The sequence below is a fragment of the Paramormyrops kingsleyae genome, chromosome 9 (assembly GCF_048594095.1).
Source record: "Paramormyrops kingsleyae isolate MSU_618 chromosome 9, PKINGS_0.4, whole genome shotgun sequence".
Lineage (NCBI taxonomy): Eukaryota > Metazoa > Chordata > Actinopteri > Osteoglossiformes > Mormyridae > Paramormyrops > Paramormyrops kingsleyae.
In genome coordinates this window covers 34,212,522-34,238,547 of record NC_132805.1, presented here as the reverse complement: position 1 = coordinate 34,238,547, position 26,026 = coordinate 34,212,522, and the positions used below count along the sequence as shown (strand labels likewise).

General features: G+C 46.0%; 1 protein-coding gene across 26 annotated transcripts in view; it reads left to right on the top strand.

The window, feature by feature from the left end:
• Positions 1–1,826: 1,826 nt before the first annotated feature.
• Positions 1,827–26,026, top strand: part of LOC111844196 (CLIP-associating protein 2-like) — a 50,571-nt gene continuing 26,371 nt past the window's right edge. For 11 of the 26 annotated variants that reach the window (XR_011993153.1, XR_011993155.1, XR_011993154.1 and 8 more), the window contains exons 1-10: positions 15,766–16,040; positions 17,405–17,545; positions 20,549–20,625; positions 21,464–21,556; positions 22,057–22,202; positions 22,694–22,829; positions 23,511–23,581; positions 24,751–24,810; positions 25,542–25,619; positions 25,720–25,887. Coding sequence is in view for 23 of the 26 variants with exons in the window: in XM_072716867.1 (XP_072572968.1) it covers positions 16,007–16,040; positions 17,405–17,545; positions 20,549–20,625; positions 21,464–21,556; positions 22,057–22,202; positions 22,694–22,829; positions 23,511–23,581; positions 24,751–24,810; positions 25,542–25,619; positions 25,720–25,887 (1,004 nt within the window). In the remaining 3 variants the exon portion in view is untranslated. Of the gene's footprint in view, positions 2,080–2,227; positions 2,299–5,529; positions 5,678–15,765; positions 16,041–17,404; positions 17,546–20,548; positions 20,626–21,463; positions 21,557–22,056; positions 22,203–22,693; positions 22,830–23,510; positions 23,582–24,750; positions 24,811–25,541; positions 25,620–25,719; positions 25,888–26,026 lie in introns of those variants that run through there. The other 15 variants (XM_072716874.1, XM_072716878.1, XM_072716875.1 and 12 more) reach the window with 7 other exon arrangements.

Here is a 26,026-nt window from a genome sequence, read left to right as displayed (position 1 = left end):
TACAAAATATTTTCTCATTTTTTTATGGGAACTTTTATAGCATGACAGCTGCACAGGTACAACTTTTTGTCCTTCACAAGATGTCACACTAACATGCCACCTACTAAGCCACACGCAGTCAACATCAGCACCTCGGAGGATTCTGTCAATGACCATTAATGCCTGTGATACAGCTCACAGTCCAGGCCTTATAAGCAGTAATTCTGTTCTGTTGTGTCTGGGAGCCAGTGTCTGTATATTAGGGCATAAGACTTGGAGAGGAACTGCAGACTGTAGTTTCTAGGAGAAAAGGAGACCGGTGCCACCTGTCCCATACATCATGGAACTATCTTAGATTATGAACCAATATGGGCTCTTACCCCATACTTTTGGATAAACGCAATAGACATTATCATGGCAAAACCTGGGAGGGAGGGGCTCACTCATTTCTTCAGAGTAATAGTAGCCACCTTAATTGTAACAGAAAAGGCAGATGTCTCAGCTATGGGGGGGGGGGTGCACGGGCAGCGCCGATGGACACTCATGGTAACCGGTGACAACAGAGGATTCAGGGTCATTCAGCAGTTTGATGATGTCACCCTGCATGGTCAGAGGCTTGAGATGTATAGTATATCAGATCAGCCCTCACGGGTACCATCACTGTGTCTGTGTGTGTTTGCTTAGCCAGCATTTTTAACCAATGTGCACCTATTTATGCTTGAAGTTCATGCATTTCTCTACTGACTGTGTGTGAAACCTTATACCTCTTGCATATATACACACACACATAGACACACAGACCGCAGCGAGATATTTGGTGGTATTTGAGGAATATTTATCAGATAGCAGCCTTCTTACAGTACTGTGTAATTATACATGTGTCATGGTTTATCATTATTGTGTCCATCTGTGTGTGTATGTGTGTTGTTGGTGTAATGTGCATATGAGTAGGTGTGTTTTACTGTGTCAGTACATGCACATATGATTATGTGTATTAGTAAATGCGATTGCATCTTGCAGCAGTGTAGGTCTTTGTATATGTATGTCTGAATATGTATGTAAGTGTGGTTGTTTGTTTTGTAAAGGTGTATGTATGAGTGTTTATTTGCAATTGTGTGTGTGTGTGTGTGTGTGGTCATGTATATATTGAATTGGTGGGGATGTATTTGGTCTGTATAAACCTGTTATTTTGATCTTTTTGGGGACATTTTTTTTGCGGTAACTCAATTTTATAAAAATCTGAGAATGCTTTCAAAAACTAAAAATGTCAGAAGTCTTGTATTTTGTTTAGTTGCTTATGGATAAGGTTAGGGCTGAGAAGGGGTTAAGGTTGTCATTGTTAGGATTGGAGTTATGCCCCTAGAAATGAATGGAGAGTCCCCACAAAGACATAGATACCTACAGTAATCTGTGTGTGTGTGAGAATGTGCTCCCTTTTGGATGGTATTTAAAAGAAGAACACTAGGTGGCACTGTTGATAGTGTGGTGACAGCTGGACCACAGACAGACAGTAACCTGCTCAGTCAGCATGCTGCTATCAGTGGGGTGGTGTTCTTCCTGCCCAGAGCCCCACGGGGGGGGGGGGGCGGGGGGGTGAGGTGGATGCAGAAGAGGAGACTCTGAGGTTACAAGGTACCCTGTGGAGGACAGACAGCAATGCAGCCTGATGCGTCCTCCTGTGTCCCCTGACATATATTCTGTAGGCCACTGGTTGTTAAAGAGGGCATTGCGTTGCCGTGGAGACCACAGCCACGATCCCTGACTGGCTGGAAAGCAGGCAGGGCTGCTAACGTGTGCGTGTGCATGCGCGCGCCTGTGTGTGTGTGTGTGTGTGTGTGTGTGTGTGTTCGCGCGCTGCGGTCCGGCGGGACGCCGACGTCAGGGCTGCGCGCCGGCAGTGTCACAGTTCCTACCTCTTCCTGACGCAGCACCGCGTCCTGGGAAACAGATGGTTCCAGTTCAATTCCTATTTCAGGAGCAGAGGAAGACTCAGCTTAATTGGCCACAGCAGGATTTCATGCCTTCTTGCAGGAGCTTTTGAAACAAAGCAACAGCGGATACAAACAACAGATACGGACCAGCAGAACAACAATGAACCAGGTAAAAATACATATATATTTATACATCACCGAGAAGATGCTGAATTCCCTCTGATTTGATTTGTAACTGGATAATTGTAGAGAATATTTATGTGCTTTTTAACCCGTTCACCCCTTTCTTCAATTTTTTTGTCCTGTTCGGCTTTCAGATCACAAGCGACACTCAACAAGTTCAATGACACGCTGAACCCTACCCTCATGGCCCTTAGCCTCAGTCACGGTGAGCTTCCCATCCTCTCTGGCATTTGTTCGGCTACGCTGTCGGAAACGGTGACGGCTAAGGGCGCCAGCGGACAGCCGCTGAACCTCGCTGGTGCTGCATCGCATCGGCTGTGGGTTGAAATCGGACGCGGGATCTGCTGTTGTACCCAGAAGGAAGCACTTAACCTGAATTTCATCAACAAAATATGCCAGTGTGTGGATAAGTGTTAAGTTGTTTGTGAAGATGGAGTATGTTTATGTTTTTATATTCTTATCATGCAGTTTATATGCCTTTGTGTGTTTTTGGGATACCTTAAAGAATACTGACTTAAATATTGACTATGACAGGATGCTTCACGGAGGTTCTGTCAGTTGTGGCGGGGGGAGAGAGGGGGGGGGGTTGTAAAATCTATACCCAAGTCTGGTTTGTTTCCATTCTCGCCATGGTTGCTTGAATGGCTAAAGATTTAAGGGAGAGCATAGCCTGATGTCTGGTCTGTCTGATTCTTTGACTGGGGGGTTTAGGATGTGCGTCTTGGGAGGGTGACTGGCATTCCTGCATCAGGTTAGGCTTCAGGCCGTTTGCATGGAGCTTGACAGGCGATCTCTATGGAGATTAGCCTGGTGGCATCGCTCTCATCACCAGCCACGGGGTCCACTGCAAGGGCTCTACGGGTCAACATTGTGTGAAACAACCTGGAGGGCTTGGGGTCGGATCCCAGAAAAGGCACATTGTACCATTGTGCCATTGTACTTTGGAGCACAGAACTCTGCTTCTGTGGCTTCCCGAAATGAATGTGTGTAACAGGGAATAAGATCACGTGTTATTAAGTTAAAAGGGGTAATGTGTTACCCTGAATTAACTACCCAGACTGAATATCACCAGAGAAATAGCGGTGCGCATTCAGCGACAAAAAAAAAATGTTCTCTCGAACCAAGGGCAGCAGGAGCTACTTGACCTACATACCAATGCACAGGACTGGCTCTGAGCTCCCGGCTCTGCCAGCGCCTGCGGCCGACTCTCACAAACCTGTGATCGCAGCATGACGGCAAAAGAGAGCAACGCAAGTGGAATAAGACGTCACTTCCCCCCAACGCCAGCCCCCCACTGCCCCTGGCAGGAGAGGGAAGCCCCTTTCGTAGCAGAAGGCCGTAAAGATCATGGGAAATGCTTATGCATGCAGAGCTGCAACAGAAACCGCTCAGATTAGCATTATTATTTTGAAGAGCAGTGAGATGCATGCTAAAATGACGCATTTTTCTCCTGACTTGTAGATGGGGAGTAACTCTGATAAACAGCCATGTGTAGCTTATGGACAGCAGAGGCCCAGTTGACTCGCCTGCTCTCCTTCAGGGCTACAGTGTCCGAAAACCACTGAGGGCGAATCTCTTTGCATGGTTTCTATTCCATCCCACAGCCCGTGCCTTTCTCCGGGTCTCCAGTACAGGTCCTCGGCCTTCCAGCCCCCCTGGCTCTAGTTCCTCTCCAGTAACAAAGGCCTCTCTTGCCACCCTTGCCAGCTGCATTGGTGGGGGCAGGGGGGCAGCGTGTCAGTCTCTGCCTGTCACAGAGGAGCCGCACAGAGCCGGGCTCTGTCTCGCTGCTGGCAGCAGCTTGGCCTCGCGATCCAAAATAACACCGACTTGGGCTTGACAAACCAAAATGACCTCAATACCAGCCTCAAAATTCAGACCTCAGCACTGACCTCCAAAACAATACAAAACCACAGCAACCCTGCCTGAAAACCCAAAATATCGTCTCAGAAATCAAAAGAAGAGGCAATTCTGGCCTTAATAATCCAAAACAACTTCAACACAGGCCAGCACAAATAAAATGACATCATCACTATTCTCAGAACCCAAAATAACACAGAATAACAAACACTGGCCTCTTAAATTAAAATAACTCAAAACTAGCCCCTTAAAACAAAATAACACCAAGACTGAACCCTTAAATAAAAAGAAACACCAACAATGGCCAGTTAATCCAGAATAACACAAACAATGGCCAGTTAATCCAGAATAACACCAACAATGGCCACTTAAACTAAAATATTACCAGCACTGGCTTCTGAAATCAAAAAAAGAGGCAATTCTGGCATTAATAATACTAATCCATCAACACCTGCCCCTGCATCTACAATGACATCATCACTGCTCTCAGAACCTTAAATGATACTGAATAACACCAACACTGGCCTCAGAATCCAAAATAAACCCAACACTAGGGTGGGAATCCTTATATAACATCTACATCAGCAGCACCCCCCCCAAAAAAACATAATAAAATCATCACTGAGTCACCAAAAGCACTAGGTATTTGAATGGGTAAAACTTGTTAAAATGTAAGCTACAGAATATCATTTGACAATGCTGTTTGCTCAGAAAAAATATGAAATAATAATGAGCACTCGGAGCGAAGACCAAAATAAAGCCTGGAGGTTGTTGAGTAGTGGTTGAGTAGTGGTTGAGTAGTAGCATGGCTTCGGCAAAAGAATTGTTCAGTTACTGCTGGTTGTTTGTTGTGGAGCAGCAGACGAATACGGTGTTCGTCTCCGAACGAGTCTGCCAGTGAAGCCTTGATTCTGTCAGTGTGCTTTAATCTATTTCTTTGGCACATACTATATCGCTGCCTATCTCCATTGTGTTGTTTGCGTTTCTCTGTCGTCGTTCAGTTTAATTTTTCATGCTTCCTCTTGCTTCAGACCTACACGTGTTGCAGCTGAAATACTTTGGCATGTTTTTCTTTGATGCGACAACATATCACAGTAAGGGATGCAGAGAGGTGGACACTCAGATGTGCAAAGAGGCACAGAGGGTCTTGTTTGCGGTACGATACAGGAAACAGACACATAAAGACACGTGCTCGCATTGCTAGCTTTGATATGCATTGTTCTGTATTTAATCATTTCTAACTCCTAGCCCACAAAACTAATTCATATTAAATTGAGGATTTAAAACTGATTTGAAATTACACTGAGATATTTTGTAAGGAAAGATTAAGCTGTAAAAAGTGTTTTTTACTCTTTTTTCATATTTTCTACCTTATATTCTCATATTTTCTTGCAAAGGTAGCAAAGTCTGCAGACACATGCACACAAGCATGCATACAAGGACGACTGGAATACAGAGGACAGGGCAGGTACACCTGCACCATGTTGCATGAAGGACTTTTATTTTGAAGCAGCCATCTCCCATTGCTTTGTGAGGTGGGGGGGAGGGAGGGGGAGAAAGAGGGACAGAGGGAGAAGGAGAGGGAGGCGATGCAGGGATAGCTGCAGATCGGCTCAGGTCGCAGAGTACCTACTGGCAGCCGAGTCCCGACGAACAGAGAAGACAGACAGGCTCACAGACGCTTGCTGCTCCGGTCGCCATGGCCGCGGGGCGCCAGGGATGGGGTAAGTGATTCAGTCTGGGAGGGGGGCGTGCGTGTGTGTGTGTGTCTGTGCGTGCGTGCGTGTGCAGGCTTAGAAATGGCTCAGCTGAAGGAGACAGGTCCCATTCATCAAGCCCTCCCCCCCCCACAAGCAGTTATTATGCTCTTCGCACCTTTCTGAGCTGCGCTACTGGCGTGGACAGTAAAGGGACAGTGTCCGTATGTCTCTCCGTGTGTGTATGTGTGTTACGTATGTGCATGTGGGCTTCACATGTGTATGTGGTTGTCTACATGCATAGTGCATTTCCGCTTGGTCATGCCTATATGAGTCTCTGCTTGTCTACACGTGTGTACATGGGTATTCATGCGTGTACACACTTCCTGTACATGTGATTGTGCATATCTGGTTCCTTCCATGTGTGTGTGGTTTGTGGTTGCATGTGCGACCTATGCCTGCCCATATGTGCATGTATGTTTGGGTCCACCTCAAATCTCTGTGTCTGCCGCGCATATTAAAGAGGGTTCTGTATCCAGGAGTCAGTGCCAGGAGTCTTTGGGGGGGATGTGTGTTAATATCCGTTTACCGACACGGCATGGACCACCAGCGAGCTAGAGAAGTCCCAAAAGGGCTGCGATGGCTCCCCCCACAATGTTAGCGTCACAACAATGTATCTCACGTCGTCTCCATAGTGGCTGTAGCCCTGCAGTCACTTTCTATTTCAGTGTCAGGCGGTGCTGTCAGCCCTCCTCTTTTTTGCGCCCTGTCGCCACGGTGATTAATTTGTTTCTGGTTCGCCTGGAAGTCCTGCATGCTGAAACCTTTGTGACGAGGCTAATTTCCGGGTTTTCCACGCCGAATGGTGGGGTCTTTACATAAAGAGAACTCCTTCTGCTATAGGATCTCTGCTCTGGTGATCTGACGCGGAGATCTTGCCAAGAATACCGGTGATGTTTTGACTACCAAATGCTGCAGATATTTGAGCCATTTTAGCATCTGCATGTAGAAGAATATAAAGGGATGTTGGTGGGACTAGTTCTGCAGATCTTCGATTAATAGGCAGTTTTTTTGCCCTGTCCTGCAGTCTGTTGTAAAAAGATTGGCTTGACCCAAGTCGATTGGGTCAGTGAAAACAAAACAGTGCACTTTCATGGCGGCAAAGCTTCCAGGCCGGAAAAATAAATTCTCATAAAGGTGGTAATGAATCTCACTGGAGATCCTAGCTGTTCTCAGACAGATCATTTTGTTTCCTTGGTTCAGCAAGTTATTGTTGTGCAGGGTAGTGAGGCTGAGAGGAATTGCGGCTAAGAAAACTTTTTATCAGCTGAAATTTGGCATATGTTAGTAGGCGGAAGCTATCCACAGTTTGGCAGTACTCCTCTGCATAGTCACACTGAAACTCTCTGTAATGTCCCTGTGAATTCAGTCCAACTGGGACTCTTCGTAGTATCACTATGCATGTAGTCACACTGTGACACTTTATAATCTCATAATGACTCTTTGTAGCATCCCTGCAAATGTAGACATACTCTCCAGAGTATCCCTGAACATGCAGACACAGTATGAACCTCCTGAGTAGCCCTGAACATGCAAACATACTATGAATCTCTGGAGTATCCATCTGAATGTAGACACCCTCTCTGAAGTATTCCTGAGCATGCAGATAAAACATGACTCTCGGATTATCCCTGCACATTCAGACACACCACAACTCTCCCAGAGCATGCAGATATACTGTAATTCCGGAGTAACCCTGAGCAGCAGTCACACTGTGACTCTCTGGAGTATCCCTGAGCATGCAGATATACTGTGATTCTCTGGAGTATCCCTGAGTATGCAGATATACTGTGACTCTCTGGAGTATCCCCTCGTCTTGAACACACAAAACATGCTCTTTATGTAGGCCATGTGATCCAGGGCATTAATATCCTGGTATGGCATGAAAACATAACATGGGTAGGGAAGTCTGGGACGGGGAGTTGCCCAGTGGGGAGAGAGAGGAGGTTGGGGTGGGGAGAGCAGGCGAGGGGGGGCTTATGCTAGTGATTTGGTTCACATCCCTTCTGATGAAACAACCTGCAACTCTGATCCAGCCTGTGAAAGCTGGGCCGCTGCTCTGAATGATTTACTCATTTTTGCTCCATCTTCAGATGTTAACTAAAGCAGTTTGGATTGAGGCTCGCTGAGTCCCACAGACAAGGACAAGCGTTTGGATACAAACACAAACCTACATAAGAGCAGTGAGAAGAATCTCACACTGTCCTCCCTGCACTCCTATTAAGAGAAGATTATACAGCTGTATATATGTAGCAAAGCCCTTGAAACCATAAATATGAAATGATATCATCGAGCAATATGTATGAAGTGAGACCAGAGATGGGCTTTTAAATATTTTGCATTTTGCTGGATGGAAAAAAATCAGATGTAATTTATAACAAAATACTTTGAGAGATTGTATTTTATGTATTTAAAATACTTCAAATATTTAATAAAATATGTCATTTTATTTATTTATTTTCTGTTATTTTAAGAACCCCCATCACAGTGCATATAGACTCTTATATCATTGTCTTTGGCTGGATGCAAATAAATCACATGACCAGTCCTGTTGGGTCCAATTTGCTCATTGTGAACCTCTTTTTTCCATGATAGTAATAGCCTACAGGCTATCAGAAATTGCTCACTGACTGTCATCATAGGACAGAAAAGTCGATGAAAGGGCTGTGCTCTAGAATTTGTGAATTTCTGTAACTTGGCAGCCTGCTGTAGCTAGTTGCATTCAGGTAATTTCTACAGGCATGTTCAGGCATTGGCATCTTGGGGTTTGTCATATATGGAAGCCATCGATAGTGATAAATCAGGCTAGCGACTTGTTCCTAAGGACAAAATTAATTTGTATGAGCTACACGTGGGAGTTTTTATAGCCACTGAGCTTGTGTAAAAGGGAGAACTGGTCAACCTGACCTTGAACATTACATGTATCACAGCTGCTGGTTACTATTTTTTGAGCATATATCTAAAAAAAAATAGTCCTCGAGTTTGCATGTGTTTGGCACCCTACTGTAAAATGAAGCGCATCCCTGTAAATGTAGACATACTCTCTTAATTTAAGAAAGGGTTGGTGCACCTCCTTGCATGTGCACGGGCACACACACAATGTAAGCCATCTGCGAACAATACACAAACTAAAATGCCAAATAAACAATCAGAAAGTAAGATAAGACTGAAAAGAATAACTATCATGTCACTTTAAAACATGGACTCCAGGGGCAATTTAACAACTCAGTAATTATTGTTTCTTGTTATTGCAAACTTAAGGAATAAATTATAGCAGTTTGTTGGAAGTGAGACCATGCAGCTGTATGTATGAACTGAGACCATGCAGCTGTATGTATGAACTGAGACCATGCAGCTGTATGTACAGTATGAACTGAGACCATGCAGCTGTATGTATGAAATGAGATCATGCAACCATAAATATGAAGTAAGATCATGCAGCTGAATGAATGTATAAAGTGAGACCATGCAGCCATATGTATGAACTGAGACCATGCAGCTGTACGTATGAACTGAGACCATGCAGCTGAATGTATGAACTGAGACCATGCAGCTGTATGTATGAACTGAGACCATGCAGCTGTATGTATGAAGGGAGACAGTGCAGCTGTATGTATGAACTGAGACCATGCAGCTGTATGTATGAACTGAGACCATGCAACTGTATGTATGAAGGGAGACAGTGCAGCTGTATGTATGAAGTAATATACAGTACTTGCATTTTCACAAGATTCTGAGCAGTACACAGACAATATGGTACTCAACAAGCCTTTGTGGGATTAATTTATATACTAGCATGGTGGGTGTGGCTAAACTAGATACCCAATCCCCTTCTCTGAGGTGGCTGTGGTTTTCCAAAATAAAATCAACCTGGTTGGTATACATACCTGTTTAGCCACAGTGAATAATCAGGTTGACAAATCATAGAACCTCTTTTGCATGTTTGGTGTGGCCAACTCCACTCAACATCAATAAGTACCACAGCAAACAACCGCTCCATCCATGGATTACATACTGAATGCTATTTACTCGTTAACCCAGCCCAGGCTCCTACGCCAGTGATTCTCACCCCCTGCCCTCAGGGACCCCCAACATTTTATGCAGGGACCCGGGAGGGAACAAAAGCAAAGACCTTCTGGGGTGTCTGTGGAAAAGGTTGAGAAATTTTGTCCTACTCTACAAATCAGCCTGGACCTTCCTTGTAGTATGTAGACTTGCATCTGCTTGTGTGGGTTTTGCAGTGTTTATTGGTTTAAAAGGGCAAAAGTTACGATTGGAGTTCCTGTAATCCTGTGTCATGTCAAGTCTCTTGCGTTTCTTTACATCTCATCTGGTAGGTCTCTCTTACGTTAGATTCTTTTTGCTGTAGGCGTCTTTGGTGCGTGACTCTACTGCAGTGACTTTCTGTGTTTCTTAAACAAAGCTGTGGAGATTTTCCCCCCGATGTGTTTTTTTTCTCACTCTGTTGACCTCATCTGCAATTATCCACCAAACCCTGACATAATAACGGTCTGTAAGGCCGTGTTCCTCAGCTCTCTCACTCCTCAGTGCCGTCAGACTCTGCTGTCTGCGCTGCATGCATGATTCTGGCAAAGGTGACAGGTTACCTCCTCCCTGGCTACCGTTTGGGAGTTGGACATGATTGTGGTGAAAGTGGCACTTAATCTAATATGGCCCTTTTGGGAATAGATGGCGAATTCTGAAGAATATTGGAGGAACTAAGGAAGACAGTGTGTAATGCCAGGGCCTTTGTGTGTGTGTGTGTGTGTGTGTGTGTGTGTGTGCATGTCTGTATGTGCTGCTTCAGACTAACACCTTCAGTTCTGGGAGAGACTTCAAAGCTTTTAGCCGGGGGGGGGGATGCAGTCACAGGCTGAGAATATTCAATGAGTCAAAGCGGCTCTACCCATGTCTGACTTTGCCAAGGTCTCCCTTTATGATCGAAGCAGACGGTTGACTTTCTGAGGCGTATTTCGGTCTAATTTAACCGCCACATTTCCTTGGGCTCCAGTGCATGGGATTCAAAGCTCATTTAAAATCCCTAATGTGTGCGTGAGGGTGAAGGCACACTCTGATGATGTGTAACACGATCCCATCTCTCACTGAGATCTTCGGCTCGCTGTGATTTCAGTAAGCTAAGCCTTTGGGTCTCAGTGCGCTTGGGGAGTGTTTTCCCATAGCCGTCAACAGACTGGATCCGTAGACAAAAGAATACAGGTTAAATTCCCAGGACACTTGAGCATGGTGTTTATGTGCAGCACAACATTCTCACAGCCTTATTCTAACGCTGAGATAGTGTTTTCCCGGTCACATGACAACATTCTCACAGCCTTATTGTAACATAGGACAATGTTTCCCCAGTCATGTGACATCATTCTCACTGCCTTATTGTAACGTTGGGACAGTGTTTTCCCGGTCATGTGACATCATTCTCACAGCCTTATTGTAACATAGGACAATGTTTCCCCAGTCATGTGACATCATTCTTACAACCTTATTGTAACATTGAGACAGTGTTTCCCCGGTCATGTGACATCATTCTCACAGCCATATTGTAACATCATGGCAACATTCCTCTGGTCACATGACTACTATTCTTGCAGCCCTGCTGTAATGATAGGGTGACAGTCCCCTTGTCATTTAGTCTAACATCTTCACAGCCTTACTATAATAACAGTGCTACATTTCAGTAGTCTCAGGACACTTCTATTTCTGCTCCTGAATAAAAACAGTTTTGTGGGCCTAGGACTGCGGTACTTTCCTAGTAAGATAAAACTGGGTCAGTTTCCCTTGCACAAACAAATTTTTCTCATATTTCTGTTTAGTACTCGACTGGTTTTGCTGAGGTGGACTATCACATGGCCACACTTCAGCCGTGCAGGTGGCTCATGGGCGCCGTTTATGGAACATACCCTGTGAGTGCTGTCCTCATTGTGGGCAGCAGGATAATTCTGTGTCCTGCTTTCCTCTCTGAATCTCTGTGCCAGGAACACAGGGGGCACTGTATTCACCCCCTATAATCCAGTGACCCTCTGTGCCCTGTCACATCCTTTAGAGGCTGCCCAAGAGGCTCATGCAGAATTAAGGGATCAACACACTTCCCACACTGGGGGGTGGAGCATTCTGTCTAAGTGATGTTTATTTTATTTGACTGTTGGCCTGCAGACAGATGGGGAAAATCATGTATTTTTAAATAGGGTTGAAACTCCTTGTGCATGTGTTTGCGTTCGGATGTATATAATATTCCTTATAGATTCAGGAATCTGTCTATACATATTATATACATATTGATTATTAATTGTTGTGACTGTCTGCCTCTATGGTCAGTGGTTAGCACATGTGGTAATCTTTGTTTACCACAACAGTAATGTAAGATACCCTCGTCCCTGACTGCAGTGAGGATAGCCCGGCCATTTTTGAGCAAGCTTTATGTTGCCCTCTAGTGGACATAACTAGCACTATTCCAGTTCTTAGACAGATAAACCCCTAATGTGAATGTTAAGCTCTAAATAACTAGTTATAAAGACAGCTGGAAAACATAGCAGGTTTAATACTAGTGTTGAGAAATGTCTGACACTGTTAATGTGATCTGTGCCAAGATCGGCATCTAAACTCCATCACGTGTTTTTATAACCTTCTTCTGTGTCAAGACTTCCTGCCTTGATTCCTCATCTTTTATTGCTGAAGTCACTTTGTGAGTGATAGTTTTGCATGTAAAAAGGGTAAATGAACAACATGTCATGAAACAAAGGCGCGCGAGGAGAAGGTTCTCCCTGATTGTCAAATTCCTGGGTATAAGGATGAACTGCTGCGTAGTTCATCTACGGGAAATAAAGGCCGCAGCAGATGGTGATCCAAAGGAATGGAAGAAGCAACACAGCAAGCTGGAAAAGAGCTCATAAACATACAGATTTCTACTGCAAAACCAACAGAGGCAGGAGCTGAGCAAAACAATCCCAACAGTTGAACTTCCATACCTAAATCACCAACTCAGAGCCCGTAGGCTTTCAATTCCACACGCTTGGCACCAGGTGGCGTCAGAGGCTGACGCCATGTGGGGCTTCTCTCGGCTGGAGGTGCTTGAAGTGGGACAGCAATTAGGGAAAAACTTCATAGATTCCATCATTTGGCTGCATTTTCTTGTTTTAAGCCTTGGGGATGTACAGAGGTGCCTGTTTTCACTGAATCATGAAGGGTGTCATTGCAGTGTCTCTCCTGGCAACACTCTGCCACCTGGAATGCCAAACGGAGGCCATTAGCGCTGTAATAGTGTACACAATTGCACGTTTTACCATACTAGTGTTAGCACTGCTGCTGAAACTAGCATTACGGCGCTTGTAACAGGTACGTTTGTCCAACAGCTGCTCAATGCATAAGCTTGGTGTGTGGTTGTAGGTCACTGTGTTTTACCTTTTTTTTCTGGCTAAGTTTGGCATTTTAAAATATTACTAATGATTCTGGGAAATGACTGTTTTCTAAATGACAAATATCTCTTTCTCAGCTTATATGCCTCTACCCTAATTGCGACCACTAGGGGGCGCTGAAATGATGTTTCTTTCTACCGTGACCTGGAGTCGACTCTTGATCATATTTTATGACTTAGATGTTTATGCCACCTCCATTTCCCATTTTGTTCCATTTGAAGGAAATTACAACAAGGCTCATCCCATCCAGGGTTTATCGCAGCCTTATGCTGCTTTGCATGGGCTCTCTGTCTCCCTGTGACACTGACCAGGAAGAACGATTAGAGTGTGGGTGGGTGAATGGATGGATGGATGGATGGATGAATGAATGGACAGATGGATGGATAAGTGCTGTCTCTGTAGACTTCCCAACCCCTACACCTGTCAGCTTATATAATTCTCCTTCTAAGTGCATGTGCTACACCTGGTGGTATCTACATTGAGTTCTTGTCAGACAAGCATATGGAAACATACGCTAATGCAACCCTTTGAGTATATGGCAATGAATCCCAGAAGCACGGAGAATAAAATACTCAAGCTGGTGTTTTAGCTGGGCTACGCTGATTACTGCAGACAGCGTTGTGTTAAAAGTCTCATCACCGCCGTCTTCAGTTTCATTTATTGCCGGTGCTAATGAGGATGCTCTTTCTCACCATAAAGATTACTTTAGCCACTGGGCGGTTTGATAGCTTGGCCAGCTGGTCCCAAGCTGTTGCTATAGTGACGGTCTGTGCCTTTGGCCTAGTGGAGGTTGACCTGGCTCCTCTCCTGTGGTCAGGTTTCTGTGTATCCATATCCTGAGGTTCTATTGGGTGGTATAAATCAATATGGCTCAGCTGAGCTTGCATCATGGAACAAGCATGGTACAAGTACCCACAGTCTTGATAATTATGCTTCAAATGGGTGTGCACAGTCAAAAACACAAGTGGAGGTGGTTCTATAACTTCAACTATAGTGTCAAGGATCACAACTCCTGTTAAGTAACATAATTTCACAGGGAACAGCAAGGCTTTAAACAACACAAGTAAACTCGGTCCAAATGAGGACAGTCTGAATAAGTGTGGTCTAAGTTGTTCTGATCCACATTGTCATGGTTGAAAGGAGTGTAGTGCAAATAATTAAAGAACGACTTCCCAGCTGTCAGTCGCGGTCTCAGTGGGCCAGGACGTTGTTTGGCACCGAGCTGAAATTGGCCGGCTGTCCCCCATGGCCGGACTGTAGGATATGGGGTAATCGCGAGCGGTGGACTGAAGATCCGTGGCCAAGGTCTGCAGAGCAACAAGCTGCTGTTTGGGGGAATTCGTTGCCTTTGGGGCTGGTCTCGGGCTTAGTGCGCTGGGTCCAGGAGAGCGAGTTCTCCCTTTTGTCAGTATGTCACCATTCCAATCCATCCACCAATTATCATGCAGCATTTTCAATAAGGCCAGGTTCCCTCATATGAGTGCTATCCTTGCTATCCTGGTTTTATAAAATGACGCATTTCCAGAGCAAAAATCCTAACCTAAAGGCATTTGGTCTCAGAACCATACCTCAGTCTCTGAGCCAGATGATGTTTTAGATGATGTTCTCGTTTATAGCTGTAGGTGTGTGTGTGTGTGTGTGTGTGTGTGTGTATGTGTGTGTCTGCCTGTCCCCGATAGCACACATATGTTGAAATGACATTGATTCCATATCAGACAAAAAGGTCGAAACAACGTTGATCTTCAATCTTCCACTTCATATCAAAATTGAATCAAGGTTTTGCCAACCATCAATTTTTCAATGTTGAAAATCTGACCAAAAATCAATTCAGTTTCAACGTTGATAATTTAACACTGACCATAATTCAACGCATTTAACTATAATTCAACGTTGAAACAACGATATGGTGCTATCTGGGCTGTGTGTGGTTCAGGTATCCCTTACGTTGAGGGAATCGAATGTCCCCAAAACCTCTTATCTTGATGTTGTTCTGGTCCCCATAAGGATAACCTCAGTTTTATATGTGTGTTTCTGTGTTTTTCTGTCATTTGCTGCCATGTTGTTTGTGTGTTTCTGTGTTTTTCTGTCATTTGCTGCCATGTTGTTTGTGTGTTTGTGTGTTTTTCTGTCATTTGCTGCATGTTGTTTGTCTGGTCTGACTGCGTATGTTTAAGTGTTTGCTAATTTATTTTGTTGTCTGTATGTATATATGTGAGCTGTTTGTGTATATGTCTGTGTGTTTATGTGGCTGCTATGCCTGTGTGTTCTGTTTTTGTTGTCTTTAAGCTTGCTGTGTTTACGCCTGAGAGTGTAGCTGAATATGTATGCGCTGTATGTGATCCGTATGCGCGGTGTGTAGGTGTGTCTTCCGTGTGCACCAGGCTGCAACAGCACAGTGCATTGGGAGTCTTTGTCTTTGTCTGCCTCTCCGGCGTTTGACAGGCAGGTTGCCTCTGCGCAGCCGTCCAATGGGGTCACGGCACCCTGGACGGCTCCGCCCAGAGCCTGCTGCTCATTGGTATGCGGCAGAGCTGCACGGCTCTGAAACAGCACTGGCTGCAGCATGATGTCACCAGCCTCCTGATTGGCTGCCTGCCTTCCGTGGGCTGGATGGGAGACAGAGACAGAGTGAGAGAGAGATAGACAGAAGCAGAGGGAGAGGGGGAGTGAGGGAGAGAGAGAAACAGAAAGAGGAGGGGGTGAGAGAAAGAAAATGCCGGATAGGGCAGAGAATCTGTGAAGCGGAGGCTGTATAGGAGCGCACTGGACTGGCTTCTCTCCGGGGCTGGGCTTGGACATGTAGGCCAGTCTGGGGGGCTCAGGGGCAGCTGACCAGCGCCTGGATCAACCCCACCCTACCTAAAAACCAGGCATGAGGCGTCTCATCTGCCAGAGGATCTGCGACTGTGAGTGCTGGGCTGGGTGTGGGCAGTGCAGGTGCATCGTGTGCATCATGTCTGCATCGGCTGACTCTGGATCAGCCTCACCGCTTAGCTTGCGGCATTAGGGGTTAGCAGCAGGGCAGGGCAAGCTGATCCCGAATCAGCTGAGCGTGGATGGCAGTCAGAGCAGGGTGTGGGGTTTGGGGGCAACCTGGCCATGTCTTTGTAGGAGGGGATGCTTGTTTTGCATGGAGGTTTTCAGACCATTGCAGACTATATGCTGGATGTGGGAGGTTGTCACGGTGACAGGGGATGGCATTTGTGCGTGCATACGTGGTTATTGTCTCTGAATGGTGGGGAGGGGCTGATATGCTTAGACAGCTTAGGAATAAAATATACAGAGACGTCCAGATCCTCAGGTGACTCAATTGCATGTTTCGCTCAGCGTTTGCGTGTGTGTGTGACTGCATGTGAAATAACAACATTATTGGCCGATATGCAGTGTGTGGATATTACTGAGACCTTGAAAAGCTTAACTGAGATTGACAGATATGTGGGTTGTATGTGTCACGGTAACCTTTAATGGTGTGATTTTGGCCAATACCTTCTTCTGTGCATTACAGAGAGATTTAAAGGTGCTGTTCTGGTCGCCATGTTACTGGAATGCGCTACGGAACCTTTAAACGTGTGATTGTGACAGATATGTTACATGTATGTCTTACTGGGGACTTTGATATTATTATTATAACTAGTATGTTAATTGTACGTGTTACATATTTTTTAAAGGTGTGATTGTAACAGAAATCTTATTTATATGGTTTCAGAGCCTTAAAGGTGCAGTTTGCAGATATGTTTCTTGAACGCAGTACAGGAACTAAATGTACAGTATGGTCCAATACACTAGTAGTATGTGTCTCTGGGCCATCAAGTGTGTAGTTTGGTCCAAATCGTTGTTTGGCATGTGACATCAGTCTGGCCCAATACGCTACTTGTATGTGTCACTGGGTCTTTAAATTCACAGACTAAGGAAATCCGTTACTTGTACGTGTTACTAAGGCCTGTAGAGGAGCTGTTGCGATTGATCCGTTACTTACCATGGTCAACAAGGGCTGCAGTAGGATCATTTAGAGTGATACGTTACTGCTGTGATCTAGGGGGCATTTAAAGGCACTTTTTGCTGCAGACTGCTTGCCTGAACGTGATACAGGTGCATTTAAATGCTCTGTATCCGTGAGCAGTTTGTGTGCATCTTTCTCAAGACCCCGAAGCCATGCTGTCACTACAGCATGCGTTCCATAGACCGCGAAGACCCCCTGTCCGGCCTCGGGGGGAGGGGGCGCATGTCCCCGGCCCCTCGTACAAACGGGCGTCTCTCTCCTTGTATCCAGACAAAAACTTTGAGGATGAGGAGGCGCAGGAGGAGGCCTCTTCCTCTCAGGCAGCTGGTAAACTGTCTGCGGCCAAGAAGCCTGGGAACCCAGGTAACAACCCTCGGAGGGCCAGCAGCCTGGGCCCCAGCCGGACGGGAGGTGAGACACACTGCAATACACGCACACACGCATACACGCACCTGCGCATGCTCATGTCAGACAGACATGCATACACGCACCTGCGCATGATCATGTCAGACAGACATGCGTACACGCACCTGCGCATGATCATGTCAGACAGACATGCGTACACGCACCTGCGCATGCTCATGTCAGACACACATGCATACACGCACCTGCGCATCATCATGTCAGACACACACGCGTACACGCACCTGCGCATCATCATGTCAGACAGACATGCGTACACGCACCTGCGCATGCTCATGTCAGACACACATGCATACACGCACCTGCGCATCATCATGTCAGACACACACGCGTACACGCACCTGCGCATCATCATGTCAGACAGACATGCGTACACGCACCTGCGCATGCTCATGTCAGACAGACATGCAAACACGAACCTGCGCATGTCAGACAGACAGACATGCATACATGCACCTGCGCATGCTCATGTCAGACAGACATGCGTACACGCACCCAAGTACAGAAACAGCCTTACTGTATAACCACCATCTTTGATGGAAACCATAGGTTGTTCTAGATCCTATTTAGGGAAGCTTCAGGCCTCCTATATTTTGTCTCAGCGCCCCTGAATTTTTTTGTGTTTTTTAATAAGACCATTTAGTGATTTCTGCCGTATTTTCGTATTCATTTTGTATCCCCATATTTCTCCAGGGGGCCTGAGTCCCTCTGTTCGCATCCTATAATCGCCCCTGATGGAAAAATAAATCTTCCTGTGGTTCTCTTCTGTAGAAGGACGTCGCGGTGCATGTGCTGTGTGCCGCACCTGCTGAGGAATGATCTGATTTTCTTCCAGTGTCAGAAAGGAACTATGCCACATATCAAGCAGACTGATTTAAAGGGAAGGGCGCAAATTGTATGTATGAAGGGTGATCAGCCGCTAGTGTGGAGATGCTGAAATTCCTCATTCTGCCACAATTCAGGCAGACTGAATTAAAGGGAAGGGTGCAAACTGTAGGTATGAAGGGTAATTATGTTGCAGTAAAGACTGACACATTTCAAGCACGCGATATTAATTACAAGAGTGGTGTAGTTTTGAAGGTTAATAGAACTTTGCTGTGAAACCATTGAACTTCTTTGTTCTGCTGCAGTTTAGTGTCCCAGGGCAATGCAATGCAACCATGCATCACTGCATTGGAGCCCCCGTCCCCCGTCCCCCACCCCCAAACTCAAGCAGCTCTACTTCAGTAACATTGTCAGCAGCAGACATGGAAAGACAGGCACAGCTCAATATGAGAAACTGCCCAGGGGCCAATGAAATTTCTGTTGGCTTCTGGGCGTTACGACACCCCTTCAGTAGGCTCTGTTTCTGTGATGTTTCAGCCATTTCAGTCTGGATGTCAGGCTGGCCGTGGGTCTCCCATTGTCTCCACAGAGGAGAGCTGCCAAAATGTCACTGAGGGGCAGGATTGGAGTTACTGTACCTGGCGTTGAACAGAAGGAGGCTGAGCTGCATTGACTTTATTGCAAGTGTCTTGACACCCATAAACAAAACCATCAGAATGAGGTTTACTGGCCATGTGGGATCACACTCGCAGTGAATTTGTCTTGGCGCGGTCCTTGCAGCGACGTAGAACAACCAGAGAACAGAGTACGGTGAAACACGAGGCATCTCGCAATCAACAGTCTACTTGCACCAACATTAAATGGGAAATACGTTAAGATTAATAAATGTGCAGGGGTAGATATCAGTAATCAGTATGCATTTCCAGTCATGTTTGATCATTTCCTAATCAGATAAACCTAATGAATGAATCACCCTAGTCCATTGCAGTCTTTCTTGACTTTTCCGAACAGTATTCAAAAACAAATTTTAACTTTTATTTTGACCAGTTTCAATGGTCTTGGTTTTCATGCGTCGGCGTGATGTCAACAAAAAGGATCACTATAAGACAAACAGAAATCTTGCAGCTTCTAAACCAAACCTAAAATATGGGTTTATGCCTGTGTTGGACTGGTGTGTCTGTGTGTCAATATGTGTGTGTATCAGTGTACATTGTTTGCTTGATTTATATTGACAAATCTTTCCACTGGAGACAAAGGCTACAAATTCATCCGAAGACTGATTTAAGGTGGCTAGGGCATTTGTTGGTTGGTTAGATATCAATAAGGCGCGACTGGCATCGCTGCTGCTCCCCACTCAGACTCCGTAAGTGCTCCATGCTTAAGAGTCTGTGCACTTATCCTACCCAGTGTAAGGCCAGCCAGTCCCATGGGGATCAGCTGACTGACAAATTCATTAGCCAGTCAGGAAGTGCGCAGCTGATAGACAAGCTCATTAGCCAGTCAGGAAGTGCGCAGCTGACAGACAAGCTCATTAGCTAACCGGCAAAGCATAGCATCCCATTAATAAATATGCCCCCAGACTTGAGCCACATAGGACTAGAATGTACAGACGTATGTCACTGGTTTCTGTGTGTCACAGTAAGAATATGATCTGTGATGGACAGTTTCACTCTTTAGAACATTCAGTAATTGTTAGAAAAACTGCTGACATTTCTGAATGTGGGCATTGAACTTACTATCCATTGTTGTCCGTATCTGAGTGTTTTTTCCACAGGTAAGCTAATTTTCTTGCCCATGAATGATGGAGCCGCTGAGCTGAGTAACAACTAGACAGGATTGTGACCCGTTTTTCCTTTATAGAAGCTGCTTATCATTTGTCTTTTTTTTGCCAGCATTTTACACACCATGAAAGGAAAATGTCTCATTTGTTGTGTAAAAAGCTGTGTTCTTTTGATTTTACCAGATTTCGTGGCATGTACATTGAAACAGGTTCCTTTTCATCAGCTGGTTATTCATTCTTTTGTAGAAATATTCCCTCAGATTACTGGTAGCTGCAAAAGTGCAGTAAGGATATGGAAAAGCCACATAAAAGCCACGTAAAATTGTGAGCCAGCCAGCCCCACACTGATGATGCCAGTCTAAGCCTGCCCCCTCTTCCTCTTGCAGCCCAGTCCAGGGAAGGTGCCGGGGCTGTGGATGAAGATGATTTCGCCAAGGCCTTCACGGATGTGCCCACCGTGCATGTGAGCACCGCTGCTTGATTTGTAATGCATTCTGTGAAATTCCCTGGAGAGGGCAAATCTTGTGCAAACTCCTTTAAGGCAGAGATGATTCTAGAAAAAGCGCAGGCATAGAAACATTTTTGTATTATCCTCTCGGAGTGCCCCAGAGGTTAAATTTCCCTTTTTTATGCCATTACATTCTCCGTCCTTGGTACAGTCACAGATCAACTTTTTTTTTTTTTAACTTAATTTTCTGGTGGGCTGCAGTGTTGCTGGTTCAGTGTTTCTCAGCCATGAGTCATTGACCACAGAGAGTAGCGGTCATGCAGCACCGGTGCCCAGCCGAGCTGCCCGGCACAGCGACCGGGCAAAAACTGGATTATAATAAGACAGTTCAATATGAAAGACTTATACCAGACTGGTCTTCAAATTGGCATGAAGATAGATTCCTCTTTTATTCCAGGATATAAACGAGATATTTTCTAAATCAGTGCCCGCCTGAAGAGTACCTGCAAGGTCAGAGTGACGGAGACTGAATATTAGTCTAAGTAGCTGATTGCAGCAGGAAGCAAATTTGATGGGGTGTGTGTGTGTGTACCCCCCCCCAAATATTTCATTTGGCTTTATTCTTCTCCCTAATAAATAGACCTCTGTACTTAAATTATTAAGCAGTGTCTTCCCTGATGTCAAACTCTCTCCTACACCACCGCATCAGACTCTAGCTAAAGTAAAGGGAGATAGTAGAGGACTGATACGAAGTCTAGCATTGTCTGTACACAACAGGACACCCTGCGTGGGCATGCAAAGCCAGCTCCAGCTTCAATGAAACATTGCTGATATAACTGTCTCGGTCCCACAGATCTACTCCACCAGGGACCTAGAGGACAACCTGAATAAGATTCGCGAGGTGTTGTCTGATGACAAGCACGACTGGGACCAGCGGACAAATGCGGTGAGCAGCCAGAAGAGGGTGTAGCAGTCAAAGAGCCTCACTTGTGAATAAAATTGATTCTTTGGGTTGTTGGTAGGGCCCCTTATGTTATAGGATAGCCCACATAACTTGAATTTCCTCAAACAAATTGACAAACGATCCGAACTAGTAAGCTGAGTGAAACCCAGAGTGCAAAGAAGACTAGTTCAGCTCAGTGCTTTTTCTGGGGGCTTTCCTGTGAACCTCACTGCCACCGTACATCTTAGCTCATTAGCGATAGCACTGCCAGTGTCCTCCGAGGTAACTGCCCCTTCGATCGGCTGCCAGTTTGTCCCCTGTCGTGCCCCAGTGATTAGAGTGCGCTTGTGCTCTGAGCTGGCACCGATCACAGGTTTCAGACCCAAAGAGCAGTGTTCACCAACCGCCGACAGCTGGCCCGAGGAAGCGGGACTGCTGGCGAGGTACCGTGATCACGGCCTGTTCCATCAGCCAACCCCTCCCCTGCTCTTCCTCGCCTGCAGCTGAAGAAGGTGCGCTCGCTGCTGGTGGCCGGGGCAGCCAACTACGACTGCTTCTACCAGCACCTGCGCGTGCTGGACGGAGCCTTCAAGCTGTCAGCCAAGGATCTGCGCTCCCAAGTGGTGCGCGAGGCCTGCATCACTGTGGCGTGAGTGCTTCCGGGTCAAAGGTTACCCGCGTTTTCACTTCCTATATATCACATGTTTGTGACAGTGTTCTGGGCATGTACAAAAATGCTTCAATAATAATAATAATAATAACTAATATTTGTATAGCACCCTTCATGTAGCCCAAAGTGTTTTGTAGAAATGATGACATCAGTTTAAGAGACAAAAGGAATAAAATGAAATAAAATGAATACCAAGAACAAAAAGTAAATGAATAATCATCAGAGTATAAAGCAGAAATGATACAAAATTAAAAAGTACAAAATAAAATGTTAACAAGTTGCAGTAGATAAAAGGAGAATAAGATTGTACTTAGTAGGGAAAAGCTAGGCATAAAAAAGGAACTTAGGAACCAATAATATTTAGATATTAAAAAGCTTGGTGGTTGTTACGTAATTTTAACTGTAGCTGAACGGCTCTTTATGTTGCTCGGGTGCTGAGTCTCGCTGCCCTGTTTTCTTCGCTGCGACAGCCATCTTTCCACGGTCCTGGGCAACAAGTTTGACCATGGGGCAGAAGCCATCGTCCCCGTCCTGTTTAACCTGATCCCGAACTGCGCCAGGGTGATGGCCACGTCGGGCGTGGCGGCGATACGCTACATCATCCGGGTGAGTGGGCCACGCCTTGCACGATATTACCATGATAATAATATCAGGCAAAGTTCATAGGGAAATACCAGAATAGTACTTGTGGCTTTTTAAAATACTGTCAAAATACTGTTAACTGTACTGTCTGTACCATGCATTAAAAAATGTGGGCTGTCATAAAAATATAAATTAGGTACCACCTAAACACCCAAGCCCAGTGCTTGCTGACTGGGGGGGGGGGGGGGTGCTTCAGTGTCGGCAGTAAAATTTTCTAATATTGCCGCCACTAAATAAAAGAACGAAAGATTTCTGGGACACTGTGCATCATGTGCGGGGATCAGGGAGCTGCTATCAGTTTGCAGAAGATGTGGGACGTCTGTAGTAGCCAGGAGGTATTCTGGCACGGGACCGAAACTCTGCAGGTTCAAGCGAACCAGGATCTGATTCGTTGGCCACGCCCACTTTTTTAGCACCGCAAAACGTGAAGCAGCGCACTTCACTGTCTGGGGAAAAAAAACAGCAGGAAGCAGGAAGTCATAAATGTAATTGTTTTAATTTGATTTAAGGCCGCCTGAAAGGGAATTTGCTGCTATGCTGCACAACTGCGATGATGGTATGGAGGGGCTGCTAGTTTGCGTGGGCGGACTCAGCTCAGCAGGAGGGCTAATCTGCTGCTTTTTCCACCCTTCCCCCACCCCGCAGCACACGCACGTCCCTCGGCTGATCCCGCTCATCACCAGCAACTGCACGTCCAAGTCCGTGGCCGTCAGGAGGTCAGTACTCACTCTCTTTCTCCATCCTCGCTTCCTGGGCCCCTCTGCCATCTGAAGCCTGGACCGATGCCACCCGGGTGCCACCACTCACCATGCCGACGCAGTGTTACCATATCAACCCCGTCGTTACTCCACCGGCCCGCTGAAACCATGGCAACCCGTCATTACCGTACCAGCGCCTCCTTACCATACGGATGGATGGCCTTACTAGAGTGCAAGCGGAATCATCCCAAGCTATTCACTGTACAACAGCTTATCAGCTTCTCGTACAAAGAGACAGAACGCTGGCAACTGTCATATTCCAGTACAGAGAATAAAAAGGGTCAGAAGGATGTGGAACACAGTGAATATTCTGGAACACCATTACAGAACCTCTGTTCCATTGTATTTACAGAGTGTTACATGTTATTATGTATGTTTTTTACAGTATTTAATACAGATGAGAAGTTCTTGTACAGGAGGACCCTACTGAGAGCTTAATCACATGAAACATCCACTAGTTGAGGTGTATTTCTGTCAGAAGGAAGCCGCCTTAGACTCAGGGTGTAGCTGGAATCCTTCCATTAATGAAGGTGCTTGAATCATGTTGACAGTGTACGGGAAGTCTTTAAATATCACTCCGTAATTAACACACACACCTCACAGATCCCATGTCAGCTGAACACAGCATTCCTTTACCCCCCCCCCCCCCCCATCACCGCTGTCTAATATGGGTTGGAGGGGGAGGGTCACCTTCAGTTTGATAATAGCTGCCACAATCTCTGTAGGGTGGTGGGGGGAGGGGGCAATCTTATCCGCAAAGGGCTGGTGTGTGCAGGTTTTTGGGATAACGTTTAGGTCAGCTGTTCAAACCCAGGTGTGAGGACTCCTCAGCCAATCAGTCCTCTAATTACTAATCTAATTAAGGAGTTGCAGCGAAAACCCGTACACACACAGCGGCCCTTTCTGGGTAAGATTCCCCACCCCTGATCTAGGAGCTCCCAGCCAGAGGAAGTACCTATATGCATTCTGCATCACATTAGGCATTCATGTGCAGAGTAATAAAGGGTGAAAAAGCTAAGGGACGGAATACATCAGGGTGGGGGCTGGCTAGACATGAGATGTTGCTTGGTTTTGATTGGCCTGCTAGCTGCTGACCTGCTTTTCTCTCCTCCCCTGGGAATCTGTAGGCGATGCTACGACTTCCTGGATCTGCTGCTTCAGGAGTGGCACACGCACTCCCTGGAAAAGTAAGGCTCCCTTCTGAGAATGCAGCTCCACCAGCCTTTCTGCGCGCATCCATATCGTGCTCAGGTTAAGAACAGAGTTACCATCACTGAGAATGTGATTTATGTGCTTGGGTAGGGAGATTTAGTATTACCTACATTAGTACACGCCCACCCACAGTTATTTAGCTCAGTGTTTCCAAATCCGGTCCTCAGGGACCCACAGCTAGTCCACGTTTTTGCTCCCTCTGAGCTCCCTGCTAGACAGTCCGCATTTTTACTCCTCTGGGGGCTGGGAGGGAGCAAAAACGTGGACTGTATGTGAGTCCCCGAGGACTGGATTGAGAAACACTGATTTTAGCTGATTCATATCCAACTACGTAAGTACAGAGAGTATTAGTACAAATTGACTTGAGAATAATCACAACCAGATTGCCAGACAGTCCACATTTTTGCTCCCTCCCAACTCCCTAGGGAGCAAAAATGTGGACTGACTGGCAATCTATGCATTTGACTATGGTTGGATGGTTTGTTTGTCTGAAATGCTTTTGTTTGTACTCTGTGACTATGACTCTCCAGACTTAGCTGACTGGTTAAAACAAAACCTTAGTCTGGACTTGTGCTTCCTGGACCTCAGCTTCTCGCATATGGTTATTTTAGGTGTAAATCCCTGTCTTCAGATTGACCCGCACTTCCATAACCCTTTTCTTGTGTTGATGCACTCTGCCCATGACGCTCTCTGTCCTCATTGACAGGCATGCCGCTGTTCTGGCGGAGAGTATAAAGAAGGGAATTCGCGATGCAGATGCGGAGGCCCGAGTGGAGGCGCGGAAGTGAGACTCTCAATCAGTTACCCGTGTGCCGTAGTAATGTGCAGTAACTATAAGCATGTGTATAACCAGGGATGTTGTGGTGCCCTATCGCCCCCTACAGGGCATACTGGGGTCTGCGGCAGCACTTCCCCTCCGAGGCGGATGCCCTTTACCATTCACTGGAAGCGTCATACCAACGTAATTTGCAGTCCTGCCTACGTAGCTCCGGCAGCGCCGCCTCATTGCCACAGTCCGACCGCTCTTCCTCTAGCTCTCAGGAAAGCCTCAAGTAAGTGACTCCACGCATATACACATCCAGGACACAGCCCTGTTATATCCCAATTTAGCTCAGCTAGTATAATCTAATTTGGCTTCCTATTGGCTTGGAAGCTGGAACTGGGAACTCCAACAGTTTGTTAGCCATAGTG